The sequence below is a fragment of the Lepidochelys kempii genome, chromosome 6 (assembly GCF_965140265.1).
Source record: "Lepidochelys kempii isolate rLepKem1 chromosome 6, rLepKem1.hap2, whole genome shotgun sequence".
Lineage (NCBI taxonomy): Eukaryota > Metazoa > Chordata > Testudines > Cheloniidae > Lepidochelys > Lepidochelys kempii.
The window spans coordinates 36,731,412-36,751,126 of NC_133261.1; the positions used below are offsets into that span (position 1 = coordinate 36,731,412).

At 39.7% G+C, this 19,715-nt stretch overlaps 1 protein-coding gene across 16 annotated transcripts in view; it reads right to left on the reverse strand.

Moving 5' to 3' along the window:
• Positions 1-3,683: 3,683 nt before the first annotated feature.
• IRAG1 (inositol 1,4,5-triphosphate receptor associated 1) overlaps positions 3,684-19,715 on the reverse strand; it is a 189,707-nt gene continuing 173,675 nt past the window's right edge. For 6 of the 16 annotated variants that reach the window (XM_073347576.1, XM_073347577.1, XM_073347581.1 and 3 more), the window contains 3 exons: positions 12,661-12,780; positions 10,626-10,754; positions 3,684-7,510 (listed from right to left, as the gene is read on the reverse strand). In XM_073347576.1, coding sequence (XP_073203677.1) covers positions 7,270-7,510; positions 10,626-10,754; positions 12,661-12,780 — 490 coding nt within the window. In that variant the 3' untranslated portion in view covers positions 3,684-7,269. The remainder of the gene's footprint in view (positions 7,511-10,625; positions 10,755-12,660; positions 12,781-19,715) is intronic. The other 10 variants (XM_073347588.1, XM_073347589.1, XM_073347590.1 and 7 more) reach the window with 5 other exon arrangements.

Consider the following 19,715-nt stretch of genomic DNA (forward strand, 5'->3'; position numbering starts at 1 on the left):
CTTGGGCGGGGAATAAGAGAAATGTCTCTGGGCATTTTCCCTGGATTGTTTCACCAAGGCTGGTGGGGGAAGTTGAACATGTTACTGAATTAAACTTTTGGCTCCCAAATGAAAATCCCCAATAAACCACCTGGCTCATGGAATGAAGGGGTCCTGCTGCCAAACCTTGGAGAACTTGAGAGTCACAGCAGACATAAGCCTTCTTGCAGGGCCTTCCTGTGCTGAATCTAGATCCCTGGCATTACCATGACATTTTTATGCCCCTTCATGTTTTGGCCACCATTCCAGAGGACATGCTTCCATGCTGATGACACTTGTTTAGGAGTTAATTAAATTTGGGACTGAACTCCTTGGGGGAAAATTGTATGTCCTCGGCTTCTGCCATATACTTCATGTTATAGCAGTCTCGAAGGATGACCCAGCATGTTGTTCATTTAAAGAACACTTTCACAGCAGACAAACTGCAAAGAAGGTACCGATGTGAGATTTCTAAAGATAGCCACAGCACTCGACCCAAGGTTTAAGAATCTGAAATGCCTTCCAGAGTCCGAGAGGGATGAGGTGTGGCGCATGCTGTCAGAAGTCTTAAAAGAGCAACACTCCAATGCAGAAACTACAGAACCTGAACCACCAAAAAAAAAAAAAGAGAAAAATTAACCTTCTGTTGATGGCATCTGACTCAGATGATGAAAATGAATGTGTGTCGGCCTGCATTGCTTTGGATTTTTATCGAGCAGAACCTGTCATTAGCCTGGAAGCATGTCCTCTGGAATGGTGGCCGTAGCATGAAGGGGCATATGAATGTTTAGTATATCTGGCACGTAAATACCTTGCACTGCTGGCTACAACAGTGCCATGTGAACGGCTGGTCTCATTTTCAGCTGACGTAAATAAGACGCGGGCAGCATTATCTCCAGTAAATGTAAACAAAACTTGTTTCTCTTAGTGATTGGTTGAAAAAGAAGTTGGACTGAGTGGACTTGTAGGCTCTAACTTTTTACATTGTTCTGTTTTTGAGTGCAGTTATGTAACAAAAAATTCTACATTTGTAAATTGCACATTCACAATAAAGGGATTGCACTACAGAACTTGTATGAGGTGAACTGAAAAATACTATTTCTTTTGTTTTTACAGTGCAAATATTTGTAATAAAAACTAATAATATAAAGTGAGCACTGTGTACTTTGTATTCTGTATTGTAATTGTAATCAATGTATTTGAAAATGTAGAAAACATCAAAAATATTTAAATAAATGGTATTCTATCATTAACAGTGCAATTAAAACTGCAATTAATCATGACTATTTTTTTTAATCTCATGATTAATTGCTATTACTTTTTAAAATCATTGACAGCCCTAATAATTAGAATAGCCAAATTCTGTCCAGAATTGTTGAAGTCTATGAGAGTTATGCCTGACTGGATAGTGAGATCAAAAGGGTTTTAAACAAAAACATTAGTGACTGAAGTATTAAGAACCTTTGTAACAGTATAAAGTGTTAAAATGTGAGATTTTTCACAGGCTTTTGGAACAGCTAAAATGGAAATTAGAGAGAAAGAAGCTGGCCTTAGGCCAGGGAAGCAAAATTAGAGTTTGTTTTTCATTTTAACTTACCTGGTATTAGGATCAGTGTTATGACAGACATATGTCTATTAATGCACATTAAACAAATAATTTCTTAGAATATGTGGTCAGGAAAATTGTCAGCATCTGGCGCCAGATTTTTAGAAGTGCTGAAGTTTCACAATAATATTTAGAAATGCTGACAAGCATTGCTAATCTCAGAGAATTTGTGATTTTTGTGAGAGTGACAATCTGACCGTTCGTTGGAGTGTGTCAGAAGACTCCAAACAGGGCTCTGTGGTGCTTGGTAAAGGGACCATGTGGGATGCACAAGGGTGAGGAGCAGTAGAGAGTCTCAGTTCAATACGATCTATTTACAAACGTCAGGACCTTGTTTCAGGGTGCCAACACCACCTGAGGGAGAGAGCGGTGTTTCTAGAATAACAAATGGCCTAATAAAAAGTCTAAACCCTTTACCCAGCTTCTCTAAAAGTGGAAATATTAAAACAAAGAAACTTCAGAAACAGACTTCAACGAGAGACTGCTGAATTGGAATTAATTTGCAAACTGGAAACCATTAAATTAGCCTTGAATAAAGACTGGGAGTGGATGTGTCATTACACAAAGTAAAACTATTTCCCCATGTTTATTTCCCCTCTTCCCCCACTGTTCCTCATACATTCTTGTCAACTGCTGGAAATGGCCCACCTTGATTATCAGTACAAAAGGTGTCCCCCCCCTCCCTCCCCCGCTGGTAATAGCTCACCTTACCTGATCACTCTCATTACAGTGTATATGGTAACACCTATTGTTTCACGTTCTCTGTGTATATAAAATCCCCCTACTGTATTTTCCACTGCATGCATCCGATAAAGTGAGCTGTAGCTCACAAAAGCTTATGCTCAAATACATTTGTTAGTCTCTAAGGTGTCACAAGTACTCCTTTTCTTTTTACAGTTCTCTTGTGGCTTTGTCAGTCTTAACCCCTCTCAGAGGCATAACAGCCCCTCACCTAAAGATATGTCAATCTTCATTCTTCTCCCCTCTCTAGGATACAACAGCAACATCTTCCCACTAGCCCCTCAGAGTAAAAAGGGACCTTGTGCCCTCCCTGTTCAACAAGTACCAGCCTTGGGGCCCTTAACAATGAAGGAGGCATTAGTTCTGAGTCTGACCCCCAACTCTCTCTCCTTCTCTTCTCCTTCAAAGCTACTTCCTTTGCCTTGCCACAACCACCACCCTTCCTTGGAACTTCATGCAACTTTTCACTGGCTTTTTCAAAATGCCCAACTAAGGTTTTCCCGGGCCTTTCTTTCTCTCTCTCTCTCTCTGTAGAGACACCCACAGCAGGTCTTGCTTCTTCCCTGGTCTCTCTTTCACACAAGAAAAGAAAGCACCTTATATCCTTGCCACCTTTCATATCATGCATTGATGCAAGGCATACATCTCTCATCAGTGTTGGGAACTAGCCCTCCTAGAATTCTACTCATTCTGTCCTGAACATGGCAACAAGCAGTGTCAGGCCTGTACCCTACCATAAAGGGTCAGCGTGCCCTGTTTTACAGGAATGCCAGCAACACCCAAGACTTGTCAGAAGAAAGTTTAAAAAGTCTTTTCCCATTGAGAAAGGAGTCTGCCACTGGTATAGCTAATCCTGAAAAATACCACTGCTTGTTTCTTCTGCATCAGGTGATAGTAGAAGTTGAGAATAATAAATATAAATCAGAAGCTAAGAATTGTAGAAAACTGATAAGGGAAGCAAAAGGCCAAAGGCCAACTCTATGGCTAGTAGAGTTAAGGACAACAAGGAGGAGATTTTAAAGTTTATTAGGAACAAAGAGAATCCTAACAATGGCATTGGTCCATTACTGGTTGGAAATAGTAGAATTGTCAATAGTAATTAAAAAAAAGGCAGAAATAGTCAATAAATATTTCTGTATTTGTCTGAGAAGAACAGTTAATGTAGTCATATTGTATAATGATGATGTAACATTTTCCATTTCAATAACAACTCCTCAGGAGGATGTTAAACAGCAGCTACTAAATTGCATCCAAGAGTTTTAAAAGAGCTTATCAAAATGTTGATTTTCAATAACTCTTGAAACAATGAGGAAATTCCAAAAGACTGCAAGAAAGCTAAAATTGTGCCAGTATTTAAAAAGGGTAAATGGGATGACCTGGGTATGCAACAGAACGAATGTAAACCATTAAAAAGTGGTGAGATCATTTAACAAAGGCTACTTTCATCTTATTAGAAGACTATGCTGCACACCTTCTTGGCAAATAACAGGTTTCCTTAAGATATACCCAAAGTTCCAGAAGGACATAGATTGCTCTTGCGTCACTGGAATGAGAGTGAGAGGGGCACCAACACTTTATACTTCTATTCAAATTACACAGTAAACCAAGTGGAAGTAAGTGTGGAATGGAAACCTTAATTACTAGCTCATCATTAAATTGTTGTTATGGTTCCTAGCAAGAACCTGTCCAGGGGTAGGTCAGTCTTAGATAACGTGCGCGTGTCTTAAATAATTCTTGTGCTGGGGATTGAAAGGACGTTGAAACCATATTTTTATTTCAAAACTCAAGTATGTGATACTATACAGTACAATACTAGCACACTGGTGCAAGGTCTTACAGTGTTACAAATTTAAACAATAGGATACACAAAAATAGTGCCCCCTTTCAATTCTTTCTACTAAAAACATCAGTGCTGTGCATGAGAAACAATAAACGTGGCTTGCTGAAGCAGAAAAATAAATATTGCACCCCAAGAAAACTATTTCCGTATTAATAGTATAAATAATTGACCTATTGTTTGTAATCTGACATGCCTTATGAACACAGAGAATAGAAGTTTTCTTTTCAGAGATAGTTAATTAAAATCAGACTGACAAAATTAGATTTTAAAAGTTTTTGAGCACAACCCTAATTTTCACTAAACACAAAAGTATATTCATTAATTAGTTGAACAAGATAAAGTATTTAATACTCTGTTACAGCCACTGTGGGGCTATTATTTTAAGTGGGCAGCTTAATTACAGTAGGTATAAAAATAATCCCCAAATTATTTTTCACTTTATTTCATTTTCATCTTTTAATCCCCTTTAAAACGCCTTGCCCTTTGCCCATCCTTTCCCCCTAAGCCCTTAGTAACCAAAGACTCTGGAGGCTAAATTCTGTATATCTGACCCATGGGAGAAATTCTACTCAAACCAATGGAACAACTCATGGGTGAAATTCACCCTTGAGCAGTGAGCTCCCAAAAGGCCGATGCACTAATTAAGTCCCAGATAGGGTGTGCATGCCCTCTCTACAGGGGCAAATTTCACCTTGTGGTCCAGATCCACCAAAGCACTTACACATATACCTAACTTTAAACATGTGACTAGTCTCATAGAAGTCAGTGGGATTCCTCACATGTTTAAAGTTAGGCACAAACATAAGTACTTTGCTGGATCAGGGCCCATGTGAGTAAGGGCACAGGGATTTGGCCCTGGCTGAACCACAGGAATGATCAGTACCAATGCTTTGTTTTGTAAAGGGCACCTAATCACACTAATGCTCAGGTCATCAAACATACTAATTTCACCATTTGAGTAAAGTCCATCTTTTGGAATGGAGGAGTCTGAATCTGCCAGGCCTTCTAGACTGCATCCAAACGGATAGAAAGGCCTGCATCCAAACGGATAGAAAATTTATAAAAACTCAATTGTTTATTTGATTCTTTGCTGTTTACAAATAGAGAACAAATGGCACATTTCCTTTAGCCTTATGGAGCTTCTTTAATCACTTTGATTCCTTTACTCCTCCAGAGATGGTTTTTTTTTTCAAGCACTATTTGTTTAGCAACAGTGGTGGCCATCTGATATTTTCCTGGAACAACATCTGCCTGAGAAATACGGTAAAAGAAGTGAGTTAGTTAACATTAAAGAGAAAAATCTCTCCGGAGAGCTTTGTTATTTTTGGTGGGAGAAATCGGAGTTAAAACACTTCTGAGTCAATTAAAAACCTTTATTCTCCCAGCTAGTTTCATTTGCTGAGAGTTTGGGGACTATATTGAAAGAAAACATCCTGCTACTGGCTGCAGATAAGTCAGAATTAGGTACTGCACATGGCTTCCTTATCTTTCCCAAGGGGAAACTGCCGTTAGTCACTCAGTAAACTAGATTCATAATCCCACAAAACACCGACACATCTGAGACCCAACAATACTCTCCAGTGTCACACTCTCTTTAAAAGTTCAGTTGTATTCAAGTGCATAGCAATGGAAAGATGAACATACTTGACCAGAAATCCCAACTCAAGTTCTGTAGGTACATACAATATACTCTTAAGTGCCAGACATTTCAGTACCTTAGCCCATGGGTGAATTCTCTTCAAAAATGATTTGGCCATTTTGAAATTATACATGCACAAAAGTGTCGACCTTGGGTAAATATTTTCTTATCCTTCCGTGAGCTTCTATAACTCACCAATAAGTGGCTCATTAAAAATAATTAATCTGTGATGGCCTCATAACTTGTTGGAGCTTTGAAAATATATTAGAACAGCTAACACACACAGCATTTGATTCTAAAATGAGCTGCTGCATGTGCACAGTGACCTCTTTACGTGAGGACATTAAATCAGTAAGCACTTTAAACACACGCAGGGCTCAGCTCTGACTAGTGTTATGATGGTGTGCAAGGGCATGAAAAAGACACAGGGAGTCTCTGTCTCCAGTGCAAGCAGCTGGTCAGAATCCATCCATAGTTCACCTGCTGGCCTTCACCCCTTCTCTTAGTGTGCTGTAGTCTGAGGTTTAGGGGATATGTCTAATCTGCCAACTGTAACTGTTTTGCTGCAATCAATAGCAACTGCTAGTGGGGAGTGCACTGCACTCTTGTTCAGAAGAGCAGCAAAATGCACCGCATAGCATGTCCCTTTGACATACAAAGAGGCTCTGAGACACACTGGGCACTTGGTCTGTTTGCCACACAGACCTGGATTTAGCCCTTAACATGAACCCTCTTCAAACAATGGAGTGGTTTCCCTCTTGCAATGCATTATGAATAGCAATACAAATCATATTTAGTCAGCATTCCATTTTGCACTGTTGCATGATTATTGGGCCAACCTCATCCTTTGTGTAACTCATATTATGGAAATATACCAAGGATAAATTTGGCCCAGTATAATATTTTTAGTCTTCAGCAGAAGGCTTTTCTTTCCCACCCACTCATTCTAAACAAGGACATTACATTTTAAAAAAAATCCTATATATAACTGCTGTGAAAGTTATGACATCAGTCAATAAAAGCCAAGAAATGCAAAGTTAAAGCAAATACTTTATCACTGGTAGCTTTTATAGCTTTCCTCAAAAGTGCATGAATTAAGGTTTAACGTATCAGTCTTCCCTTTGAATATCCTGGCTAATGCTGGTGACTGTCACAACCTTGGCATGATTTAAATGTGACTTTATTTGTATGAAGTCATATCAGTCAGATACAATTATCATGACAAAAAACCAGAAGTATTTATCAGATGGTCAATTTCACTAGGTAAATCACAATCCATTCCCAAGCCTGATGGCATAGAATAACTAGTGTGGCTTACTGATCACATTTAGCAACAGGAAAATGACAAAGTGCTACCTTGCTTTAATAATCGTGTTTTAAAGTGTGTGCTTACTGATGTACCGTAAATATTTTATAATTTGTTTATTATTCTGTGCCTTGCTCATGCTGAAGTCCTGAGTTCCACCAGGAGTATTGCTGGACAGCAGAACAGGTGGTTTTCCCCTCGGGTCCATCTGATAATTCAACACAGGAGTTGTATGAATGGTAGATCCCCAACAGCGCAGCAAAAACGATTATCGCAGCTGCTACAATCCAGACCACATTCCAGTGTTTACACAGTTTTGGGTACAGTATATGTAAATAATTAATAACAACTTCAAGTTTGCTGTAAAATGGAAAAAAGATATAAGTGTTCTTCTTTAATAATTATATACAAGTCAGTTACCTTAATACTTTGACTATTAATAACTTTGCAATTATATGCTGTACCGTCTTGCATAAAAGGACCAACACACTCTGCTAGATAAAAAACATATTGTTATGTCCTTTTTACAAATACATAAACAGAAATGTAGATCCATATTAAGTGAGCTACTTTTCCAGAGTCCCACACAGGGACAGACTTCCAGTCCCCTGATTCCCTCTTTCAAAAAGGCAGTCCCATTACTAGAATCTGACAATATTTCAGGTCCTGTTTAGCTCATAATTCGCTTAATTTAAATAATTTTAGAATAGTTCCTTTCCAATATAAGTCTCCATGACTTGCCAGTCGGGAGGCTGACCTTCGGACCATGGATGGGCCACATGTTTGCAGAGATTTAGAAGAAGGGTGAATTACAGGGCAAAATATGGTGGCCCCTAGAATGAAGAGGTTTGGGATCTTTGGGTTCCTCCTAGAACTGCCTCAGCTTATGGTCAGATGTTCTACCTATTCTGATCAATGTTCTGTGCTTCTCTAACATACAAATGCCTGTTTTTTAAAATATAAGAATGTGTATGTATAATCAAATAGAATGGGTACATCCGCACAAGAACATCAACCTATCCGCAAGAGGAAAAGGCAATTAGCTGCAGCAAGCCTTGTAAATTATGTATCAAAGGCTTCAGGTCAGGTGTCCAGTACTGGACTCAAAAGTCCCATTAAACAATGTAAGAGGAAGAAGCTTCAGAACCTTTATTAAGTGTTACCGTCCTTTTCAGTACACATCCTAGAATTCTCATCACTTTTGCTCATGATTAGCCCACCTCACACTACAGTTTCAATGTGGTCATATACTGAAACAACGGATGTTCACTATCACCAGCCTAATGATCTTTAAAACAATTTGTTTAAAAAAAATCCTATAACAAAAAACAACATAAAAAACAAACAAAAAACCAACCAATGAAAAAAACCAACCAAACAAAACCCCCCAAACCCACCCTCTTCCATGCTGCATGGTAGAGTTGGTTGGGAACTTTCCATTAAATTTGTTTTTTTCTCCAACAGAAAATGCAGTTTCTATTAAATTGAAAGTTACCCTGCAAAAACCAAAACAAAATGTTTTGGTTTGTTGAACTGACTTGAAGTTTTCTTTTGAGTTAAAAGAAAAGGAGTACTTGTGGCACCTTAGAGACTAACCAATTTATTTGAGCATGAGCTTTCGTGAGCTACAGCTCACTTCATCGGATGCATACCGTGGAAACTGCAGCAGACTTTATATACACACAGAGAATATGAAACAATACCTCCTCCCACCCCACTGTCCTGCTGGTAATAGCTTATCTAAAGTGATCATCAGGTTGGGCCATTTCCAGCACAAATCCAGGTTTTCTCACCCCCCCCCCCACAAATTCACTCTCCTGCTGGTGATAGCCCATCCAAAGTGACAACTCTTTACACAATGTGCATGATAATCAAGTTGGGCCATTTCCTGCACAAATCCAGGTTCTCTCACCCCCTCACTCCCCTCCAAAAACCACACACACAAACTCACTATCCTGCTGGTAATAGCTCATCCAAAGTGACCACTCTCCCTACAATGTGCATGATAATCAATGTGTATCATGCACATTGTAGGGAGAGTGGTCACTTTGGATGAGCTATTACCAGCAGGATAGTGAGTTTGTGTGTGTGGTTTTTGGGAGGGGGGTGAGAGGGTGAGAGAACCTGGATTTGTGCAGGAAATGGCCCAACTTGATTATCATGCACATTGTGTAAAGAGTTGTCACTTTGGATGGGCTATCACCAGCAGGAGAGTGAATTTGTGGGGGCGGGTGGGAGGGTGAGAAAACCTGGATTTGTGCTGGAAATGGCCCAACCTGATGATCACTTTAGATAAGCTATTACCAGCAGGACAGTGGGGTGGGAGGAGGTATTGTTTCATATTCTCTGTGTGTATATAAAGTCTGCTGCAGTTTCCACGGTATGCATCCGATGAAGTGAGCTGTAGCTCACGAAAGCTCATGCTCAAATAAATTGGTTAGTCTCTAAGGTGCCACAAGTACTCCTTTTCTTTTTGCGAATACAGACTAACACGGCTGTTACTCTGAAACCTGTCTTTTGAGTTAGTTCAACATTAAACAGTGTTTCCTTATTGTGCCATATTGTCTCATAGGAGTTTCAGTTTGGGCGCCCATTCTCTCTTCAAGACTGGGCTCCCTTGCTAGACTACATCTCCCAGGATACAACAGACAGAGTTTCTGACCAAGGTGCCTGGTGCATCCTGGGAGATGTAGTCCAGCCAGGGAGCCTGGTTCTCAGTGGTGAATAGCAGCATCAGGCACTAGAATTATAGCTCCAAGGAGGCAAACCATTGGGAGTTGCATATTAATAATGTGACTTGAAACTAAGTGTTTTGGGTCAGTTCAACAAACAAAAATGAAACATTTTGATTTGGCAAAATAACAATGTTTGTGTTGCTCAAAAATGTCAAAAATGTTTAGACATTTCCCAATTGGAATTTTTTGGAATAGTTTATTCTGTGAAAAATTTTGATATTTCAACACTGTGTCCCAATTTGGAGCAAAAGCAAATGTTGATATATTAGATTTTCTCATGGCACTGAAATTCTGGTTTTCGCTTGGCTGTATTACACATACTGTAGAGGTTGATTTTTAGCAGGGCTTTTTTGCCTTTGTGCAGACTTGGAAGGCAAAAGGAGCTAGATTTATTTTTGCTTAAGTGACCTTTAAATAATTAACAGATGCAGAAATACACAGGGGAATGGATCTCTTAACTGCACATCTATCTGCTCACCTCTCAGTCAGTATTATCTTTTACAGGTGTTTATGTGAAATGTTGCTTTTACCTAAGCAAGAGACCCTTTGCCCATATGTGAGCTTTCTTGGGTGGTTTTCTTAATGTATAGGTTGAAAAATACATTTTTTGTAATCAGGTCCCGCCTTGATCTGCAGGAGTATGCTTTTGTGAAGGTATCTTGTGACACAGTGCTAAGCAGAAAACTGTGTATCTCAAAGTAAACTGGCCTCCTGGCAGATGCACCACACTGGATTCTCACCTGTTTTTCATGTTATTTATCTCTTCATTTTCACCCTCTGCATGCTCATCAGGGATTTCATTTGTTTTCTCTTCATCTTCCTCTTTTAGCTCATGAAGTTCTTTGGTTTTCTTTAAGCCTTCCTGATAACTTTAAGCATAAAACATATTTCTTAGTCTAGAAGTGCCAAGTAAATATCTCTTTCTTGTTCAGTGAATAACTGGCCATTTAGTTAAAATATTAAATAAAACACAAATACTGCTTGTGGTGTGGTGCCTAGACAACAGGAAAATATTGGCAGAGGCCACTAAGATACCACAGGTTCCCACTGTCCCTTCCTCCAACACAGATTCATATTAGTTAGAAAAAACTATCAGATCATTGAGTCCATCACCTTGCAAATATGGGTTAAAGTTCTCAGTTGATCACAACTGCTGTGGTATCGCAAGAGAGGGGTAGGTTTTGACTCACTTTAGACACTGGACTTTACCAGTTGCTTCCAGTCCATCCCAAAAATAAAGATACACTATTATCATTAGTGTCTTTAGAATGAATTCAGTGCCTTTCCTTACACTTGTCAGGGTGATGGAGTTTTTTCTATGGTATGCACTTGGAGACAGATTGCCCCACTCTCCATTGATTACTCTGAGCTCTTGTGAGTACGAGTGGGTACACAAAGTGCATGAAACTTATGTCTGTGTTGTGCAAAAGGCTATGTCAAGTCATCAGTCTTACTCAGACCCATATAAATTCTCTGCTCAACCTTGTGCATGACCACAAACTCTGCTGTACCCTTTGCAGGATCAAGGCCTAGGGGAGATGTTTTGGGCTGTTCTATCCTTACAATGCTGATGACATTCAGCTTTGCATCTCCTTTTCACTGAGCCCAGATTCTACAGTCTTATTACTCTCCCAACGTCTGACCAAGATTGGTATAGGGATTAAAGGTGACCAGCTGTGACTCAATTCAGATCATACGGAAGTGATTTGCTGGAAAACTGCCCAGCTTTCACCAACTGGGTTCACATGCTTGGAGCTGTTATTGTAGATCTCCTGATCTTGGAGAGCAGTAGGGGCCCATGAAGCCTTTCCTCAAGTAGAGATGTCTAGGAGGCTGCAAACATTTCTATATATTGTTGACTTTGCAAGTTATCCAGGACTGTGTTACCTCCAGTTTGGATTAATGCAAGACATTTCATGTAGAGCTACCCTTGAAGTTCATTCAGAACCTATAGCTGGTGCCATATACAGCTTGGGATAAGTTGCTGTGGCCAGGTTCACCAATGGATTCCTGTTCACTTCTGGCTGCAGATCTAATGTTGCTGATGATCTCTGAAGCTCTGAGTGGTCTGGGGTACAATTATCTCAGATAAACCTTTTTACCCAGTATCCCACTTAGCAGTTAACAAGAGCCACCCTGCTAGGTTTATCAGTTCCTAGTGTAAAACTCTTCAGGGCTGGAAGTAGAATTTTCTCAATTGAGAACTCCTGCCTTGGAAATTGCTCTTTTTGGGAGTTTGCTGGAACCACAGCTTAGACTAATGAGCTTCAAGGCGTGATATATGGTAGAGCACAGCTACTTGGGTTAACTATTGTTTTAATTTTCAGTTTGTATCTATCTCTTGTTTGTTTTTATAGCTTTAATAAAATTATGTTCCTTAGTTTATTAAATAAGTGCTAGCTGCTCTGATGCTAGGCAAGCTATTATGCAGGACAGCAAAATAAACAAACATATCAGCACATTGTATAGAGACATTAAAACTATTGCACATTATCAGAATTATTTTAATTTACTGTTTTTAGCCGGGGTAGTTAGTCCTATGTTATTTATTTACACATTACAAAGCAACATATAGTTGATAGTAGGTTTTGTCATTTAAGGGGAATTGAGTAAATGTTATTTCTATCGTCCACTTATGTTGAGGTATTTGGCTCTCATCTTCATGGAGAAGTGAAAGTGGTGCACATACACTTGCCGTTGCCTTATATCATTAAAGGATGTGTCCTAAACTGGTAAGCCCCTCTTGGGGAATTCAGTTCACATAAACACTTTTACCCTTTGTTATAAGCTTCTTCCTCTATCTTGGCTTTTGTCTCACGGTTGATCTCCTCCGAAGATCTCTGTGTCAGCAGAGAAGCAGGCGATTCATGGTCATGCTCTCCATTTGACTTTCCACTAACAAGATGAAAGAAAAAGAGAAAGGAAAAATAGCATTGGAAAGTGTTGTTTTTGGAATACGCAATTGGACAATGATGCAATTCCTTTCATATTCATTCTGATCCTGCTATGATAAACTCAACTGTATCTTTGGGGGAGGTCTGAATTCCTTCTTTTCAACTACCTTGCAGAAAAACCTTGCAAAAGAGAAAAACAATGGTTCTAAGCAAGCTTTTAATTTCAAGATCACTATCTAAAGAGCAGTAACTGACAGGTCTCTAAGGCATTAAATGTTGTATTTTTTTTAGAGAGTTTTTCCCTTGCTCATATTCAGCATTAGTTTGTTCTCTATTTAACCATTTCTCCCTGGACTTTCTAAAAGACTTCCTAGAAATTGGAGCAGGTTATGACAAAGAAAGATAATACAGATAAATACTGCCTATTCACTTAATATTTCTCCTCTTATTTTTCTTCTGCATATTAATCTAACTTCTCATGTGTTGCATATGCTGTATGTATACATTTAGACACGTGTATTTTCATTTTGATTTTAATATCTTTGAATGTTTAGCTTTAATATAAGCCACTGCATATTGCATAATTGTATATATATATATCTGTGAATGATAGAAAGGAAGATGATAATTTATGTTTTGTGAAGAAAGTGTTTTTTTACTTGAAGGATTAAGGGCCAAATCTATATTTAGCCACACAAAATGAAAAAAACTATTTGTCTCTGGATCATAAATCTTAACTCACTTGAAGAATGCTGGAATCTAGAAAAATCAGGGAATAATCTCAGATGTATGTCTTGTCTGAACTTCAAGCAACTAGAACTCTTTTTATAGGCCTGATCTTATTGCCACTGAAGTGAGTGGCAAAACTCCCATTGACTTCAATGGTGTGGGATCGGATCCCATTAGAGGAGGACAGATTATCTGTGGTCAATTGATTCTTTTAAGAGAACATTTATAGCAATTTGTCTTCCTCCCAGTGGGTGGCCAACTGACCAATGTCCCTTGAACTATCACCAGGTGAGGTTTCCTTATTTACTTCTGGAAATCCATCACTTCATGGGCCAAATTTGGCACAGGGCAAATACGCATAACTCTACTGAAGTCAACAGAGCTGCACAAGCTTACACCAGGGAGCCAGTTGGCCCCACATCTTCTACAGACTTACAAGCCATTAACCTGGAATCTTTAAGATATGCGTGTATTACTGAATAATATGGACTTTAAAAAAATAATTTATTGATGAGAAAAGGTAGATTAGATTTCTGATTATTTTGGAATCTCTTTATTGTTACAAGGGATGTATCAAATTTAGGGAAAACTCGATTTGACAAGAGTGGGAATTTTGCTCAAGTAAGGACAGCATGATTGGACCAAAAATTAACAGCTGTATTGCTGAATACCCATTCATTTGTGTTATTTATACCTACTGTTTTCCCAGCTTTAGAATATTAGAGCTTTAAGTAAAGTATAATGGGGACAAAACAAAACATACCTTGAGATTTAAAGCAAACTAAAAAGGTGAAAGTTAGCATTCTTTACCTGATAGGAACTGCATATTTTGAAATTTTCAATTCTGCATAATGCCTAAAGCATCTTAACAAATGTTGATCCAGATTAACACAATATAATGCAAATAATTTCAAATGATATTTAACATAGTCCAAGGTAAGATTGTTAAAAATACACGGTATGCCAAGAAGGTTTTTAGTATTATCTTGTCCTTCAACAAGTTACTTATCTTTTAATTCTGAAATGTCAGCAAGCAACTTCCTTAGAATGTGCAATGTTTCCTGCAAGAGATAAGTGTTTTGCCATGGACAGGAGCCTATCAATATGCTGTATGCTTTCATACACTTGCGTGGCACACAGTTTTTAAGTGCAGCACATCCTGTGTCCACAATGGAAATCCTTTGTCAAAATCTGCACAAACAGCTTGGGTGTGTCTTCTGTTCCCATCTCAAAATATCATGTGTTTATTTTTCAGTCTGTTTCCATATCTTTATCATCAGATTATTACAGAAGCTTTAAGTTTGTCACTGTTTGAACAGGGAAGTGATCCAATGCAAGCCACAAATATACAAAATCTTAAAAAGTGTAGTGTACCACATAATTTGCATTCATAAGTCCAAGAAATTAGTTGCGATAAAACTCAACAGGGTATGTAATTGACACTACCCAAATATTTTTATACCGTCTTCAGAAATTTCTATAGATGCATATGTTTTTCAACAGAGTCGTTCTCTAGGGGCCCGAGACTTCCAGTCTTGCTCATGTTAAGCAGTACCTTATTTGACAAGTAAGTAAAGTACATAAATCCATTTATTCATCTCTCAATATTGATGACATCATAACAGAACTTTCAGACGCCTTCAACAATCCATCACTAACTTCAAGCACTCAGTAGCTGACCTCCCAGTGATCTGCTGCACATCATCCATCCATCTCCTTGCTGGACATCCCCTATTATGATGATCCTGCACTATTCCTTTCCTAATAACTTTCTCAAGGCTATTTCCATCTCTATGTCATTTATGACCAAAGTATATACGTTTGTGTCTGTTGATTTCTGCCGTCAGAGACTGTCTCTCTATAATATTTCTAAAATAGCCATTAGTCTCCCCCCCGCCCAGTCGAGGAGATACACAGGAGTCTTTGCCATCACCAAATTTCAAAAAGCTTCAATTTTTTTTTTGTCACCAGCATTAACTTCCCACAATTCACATCCAAAATCGCTATGGAAAAAGTTAGGCTTTTCATCAGTCACACCTTCGTACATTTCGAGATGCCATGGTTTTTCCATACTTACTTAAGGGAGGCCATAGCTGAGTGAGCCATCCCTAGTCTTCTTCTGAATTCTTTGGAAACATCTCCTTGGTTAGGTAAAATGATCTCAGATAATTAAAATCATTTACTGCCTTACAGCTTGGTCATTAATCATGACGTCTGCTTGCATTCTATTTTTGTTAGTTGCTCATAATATTCTTAGAGGTACCATTTGGGAGAATAGAAGGAGAGGAGATGCTGGCTTGGGAAGCTTAAAAGAAACAACCAGATTCCAAAACAAAAACAAAACAAAAAATACAAACAAACAAACCCCCAAAACAAACAAACCAACCAAAACGACATTCCCTCCCACAAAACCATAAAAAACAAAAACAAACCAACCCACAAAACTCACTAGTATTAAAAACAGAAGGAAAAGTGAATATAGGCACTTGTAGGCTGAATGCTTGCATATCAATAAAGGAAAATATAGAGCAGTAATGGAAGGAAGACATGGCGTGAAGAAAGGTTAAAGGAACTCAACTTAGTGCATGTAACTGAAAGACATGAAGGTATGATACAGCTATACAAATAACTGAGAGGACATAACATGGTGGAGAAAGGCTTATCTGAGGTTGACTATGTATTACAAGAAATAATAATCTTAAATTAAAAAGCAGGCCCATTCAATCACTTACCTATGAGGAACCTATGGGTTTTCTCCTCAGGGCTTGATTCCTAAGAAGGCACCTGGCAACACCACTTGTCATCCCCACAGGGCATTTCGGTTAATGACTCACAATTATGTTCAATATTCTATTCCTCCTGTGTGCATGGTTAGGACTTGTTTGAGGGGGCACTGTTTTCAAAATGTGACATCAAGGTGGCTCGTCAATTGCTGCCAGTGCATCCTTCCAATTTTAATCTTTTGGGTTTCTGCTTTGAAAATCAGTTTTATTTTGATAAGTCCCTCCTGATGGGATTACCCATCTCATACTCAGAGTTTGAAAAATTCAGCACTCCGCTGGAATGGGAAATGGCACGGGAGTCTGGTTTATAGCAGGAGGTACACTAATTGGATGACTTTGTGTGTGTAGGCAGGGCAGATTCTGAGGAGCATGTCAGCCCAGTGGCCACATTCCAAGCTTTGAATGGTAGGATGGGGGTACTTCTGGCCGATGAAGAAAAACAGAGGGACTCCTCTACTTATTGATCCATCTGGAGATTGAGTTAGATATGCCAGATGGTAAATATCTGGACTCCCCCAGGATAAACTGGGGGAACTTCTGGAATTGATCATCAAGGCTAGAGCAGCCAGGAAGTTTATACTGTGGGAGCTGCAGTCTATTATTGGACTTTGAAATGTTGCATGTCAGTTGGTAGCCCCAGGGTGGGCATTTTGCACCAGACTGTCAACTGCCACCTTGGGAATATCGAAGCCCATCCATTTTCAAATGGTTAATAAAGAGATGACGAGGATTTAGGAATCATGGAACAGTTTCTGAATCATTTTAATGGAGTGTCTTTTTGGAGGGAGGAATGGATGATAGAGGCAGAATTAAAGATTCATTACAATGCATCAGGAAGAATAGGTTTTGGGGTATTTTACCAAGGCAGGTGCTGTGCCGAGAAATGGCCCTTAGATTGGATACTAAAAGGTATAATAAAGGATATAACATTTCTGGAATTCTTTCCAATTTGGTAGCAGAAACGATTTGGGGAATGGATTTTGCAAACAAAAGCATGTGTTTTGGACTGACAACATGGCAATAGTACATTTTATCAATTGCCAGTCCTCCAGATTGCCAGGGTTATAAAGCTGGTAGGGGCATTTGTACTACAGTGATTAACTCTTAAAATGTTTCTCTGCCAGAGATGTACCTGGGATTGATAATAGTGTAGCCGATGCATTCTCTCAATTTCAGGTGGACAAATTTCGGGACCTGACACCAGGAACCAACAAGGAACCAGAATTGATACCCAGAACACTCTAGGACCATGGCACATGAAGGCTCTCAGGGCATTAAAGAGATCAGGAGCACCACAAACATTTAGGTCTATGACAAGAGGTTCAATGAGTTTGTGCATTTTCAGAGATGAGGGGCCTGTGGATGACCTGACCTATTCCAGAAGACCAGATACTTCAGTACACAGTGTCACTGGCCCTCTGTGGGCTGGCATCATCTGCCATTTCTGGTCACCTATTAGGCCTTACATTTGTCAGTCGAATGAGAGGTTACCCAGCTCTTTGTAACGGATTCAGAGTCTGGAGGTTTTTAGTAAGGTGGTTTTCGGACAGAGGACCTAGAAAGGATCCCCATTATCCCATCACTGTTCAGACACTTAGGGTTTTGATGCAAGTTCTCCACCAAATACGCAGAAGTGGACCTGAGGTGGCCTTGTTCAAAACTGCAGTCCAGGTAGTGGTTTTTAGAGCTTTCACAGTCAGCGAACCAGTGCCTGCGTGAGCAAGGGATACATCAGAAAGAGCTTTGGAGTGGTGGGATTTACAATGGGAGGGAAGGGTCAGTCATCTTGACCCTGAGGATCTTGAAAACAGATGGGGGAGTGGAAAGAGGAGGACAAGGTGAGTCCAAAATGGGAAGGGGTGAGGTCAGGGTTTAACCAGTGTGGGCATTAAGGACTTATATAGCAACGAGACAGGTTGGGGAAAGGCCCCTCTTTATTCACAGGGATGGAAGAATCCTCATAACATATACTTTTATTACAATTTTCAGAAAGGGGTTTACAAAGTTGGGGCTACCAGAGCATTAATTTAATTTCCACTCATTCCAAATCGGGGCTGCAACAGCTTTGGCCCAACTTGGGTGAGGGGTGACAGTGATGCAGGCAATTGGTCAAGAGCATTCGAACGTATACAGGATGTAGGGGAGACCCCAGGTAGAGAATCAAAGCTAATTCTCCTGTGCTTCCAATTTCAGAATCATGCAAACAGGCCAAACGAGCGGTGCTGTGGGATCTGAGAGCACAGCATTGTATACTGGGTGCTTAGGTGGCCTTCCAGGTTGTCTGGAGGGTAACAGCTGGGTCTTGGTAGTGAAGCAATCCTGAGCTGGCATGGAAGGAGAGGCTTGCTCTTGAACCAGCTAATGTCCCCCGTATACTCTTTGGAGGCCCAGGAGCAGGCACTGGATGTGATTATTGTTCACCTTGGTGAAAACGATTTGGGAAGGTGTAGGGGAGTTAACTGATGATCAGAGCTAAGAGGGATTTGGGGCAGATCCAGGATTTTTTCCCTGGAATGACAATTATTTGGTCTGACATATTACAGTGCAGGGTGTGGCAGGAAGCTGTGAAGCATCCATGGATTGATATGACTGGGGGATATATGAATAGGGATGTGACTAAATTCATGGGTAATGAAAGGGGTTGCATAATTCTTCATCTGGACATATCTTACGGGGCACCTAAGTTATTTAGGGAGGATGGGGTACACCAATGCAACTAGAGACCTTTCTGTCCACTATAAAGGAAGGAATCAGTAACTATCTTGGAAACTGGCGGGGGATGGGCCAGAGGCAGCCAAGCTCATTGTGGCAGATGTCCAGTGCAGGTACTCAGTATGGAAGGGATATGGTTATCAGATAAAATGGATTCAAAGAGGCTTTGAAGGAAAGCATCCCTTAAGGGAGCTGAGGAAGTGGGAGTTGGGAGCTCCTACATCTGGTACACCAAGGAGTCAACCCTCTTTCCTTTTACAGCCCCCCCTCAGCGATGGTAAAGAAGGGCCCCAGCAGCAGGATGTCTGGGACTAAATTGGAAATTAGGTGGAAATGATGATGATCTGCACTGTACAATTTATTGCTGGCTACTCTCAGATATTTTAAGTGAATAAATTTGTGGCCTAATTAAACGACATCCATTACCTCTTGCCTTTCCGCTGGTGCGACCAGACAACAAAGCACCCGTCAACAAAGGTCATTGTACCATCATCAGTGCAGACGTTCGAGATGAGATTATATAACATAACAAGGGGAATACTGGGCAAGAACTGTGTTAGATGCAAGGGTTGGATTGAGACCCTTTTATTCTGCATTATGGTTCAAAAGAGGGGAGCAGGAAGAGGGGAAACTGTTTGGTATTAAAGAGTATACTTAAGTGTCAAATGAAAGAAAATTAAAAAGCAGGATAAGTTGATACACTACAAAGAAC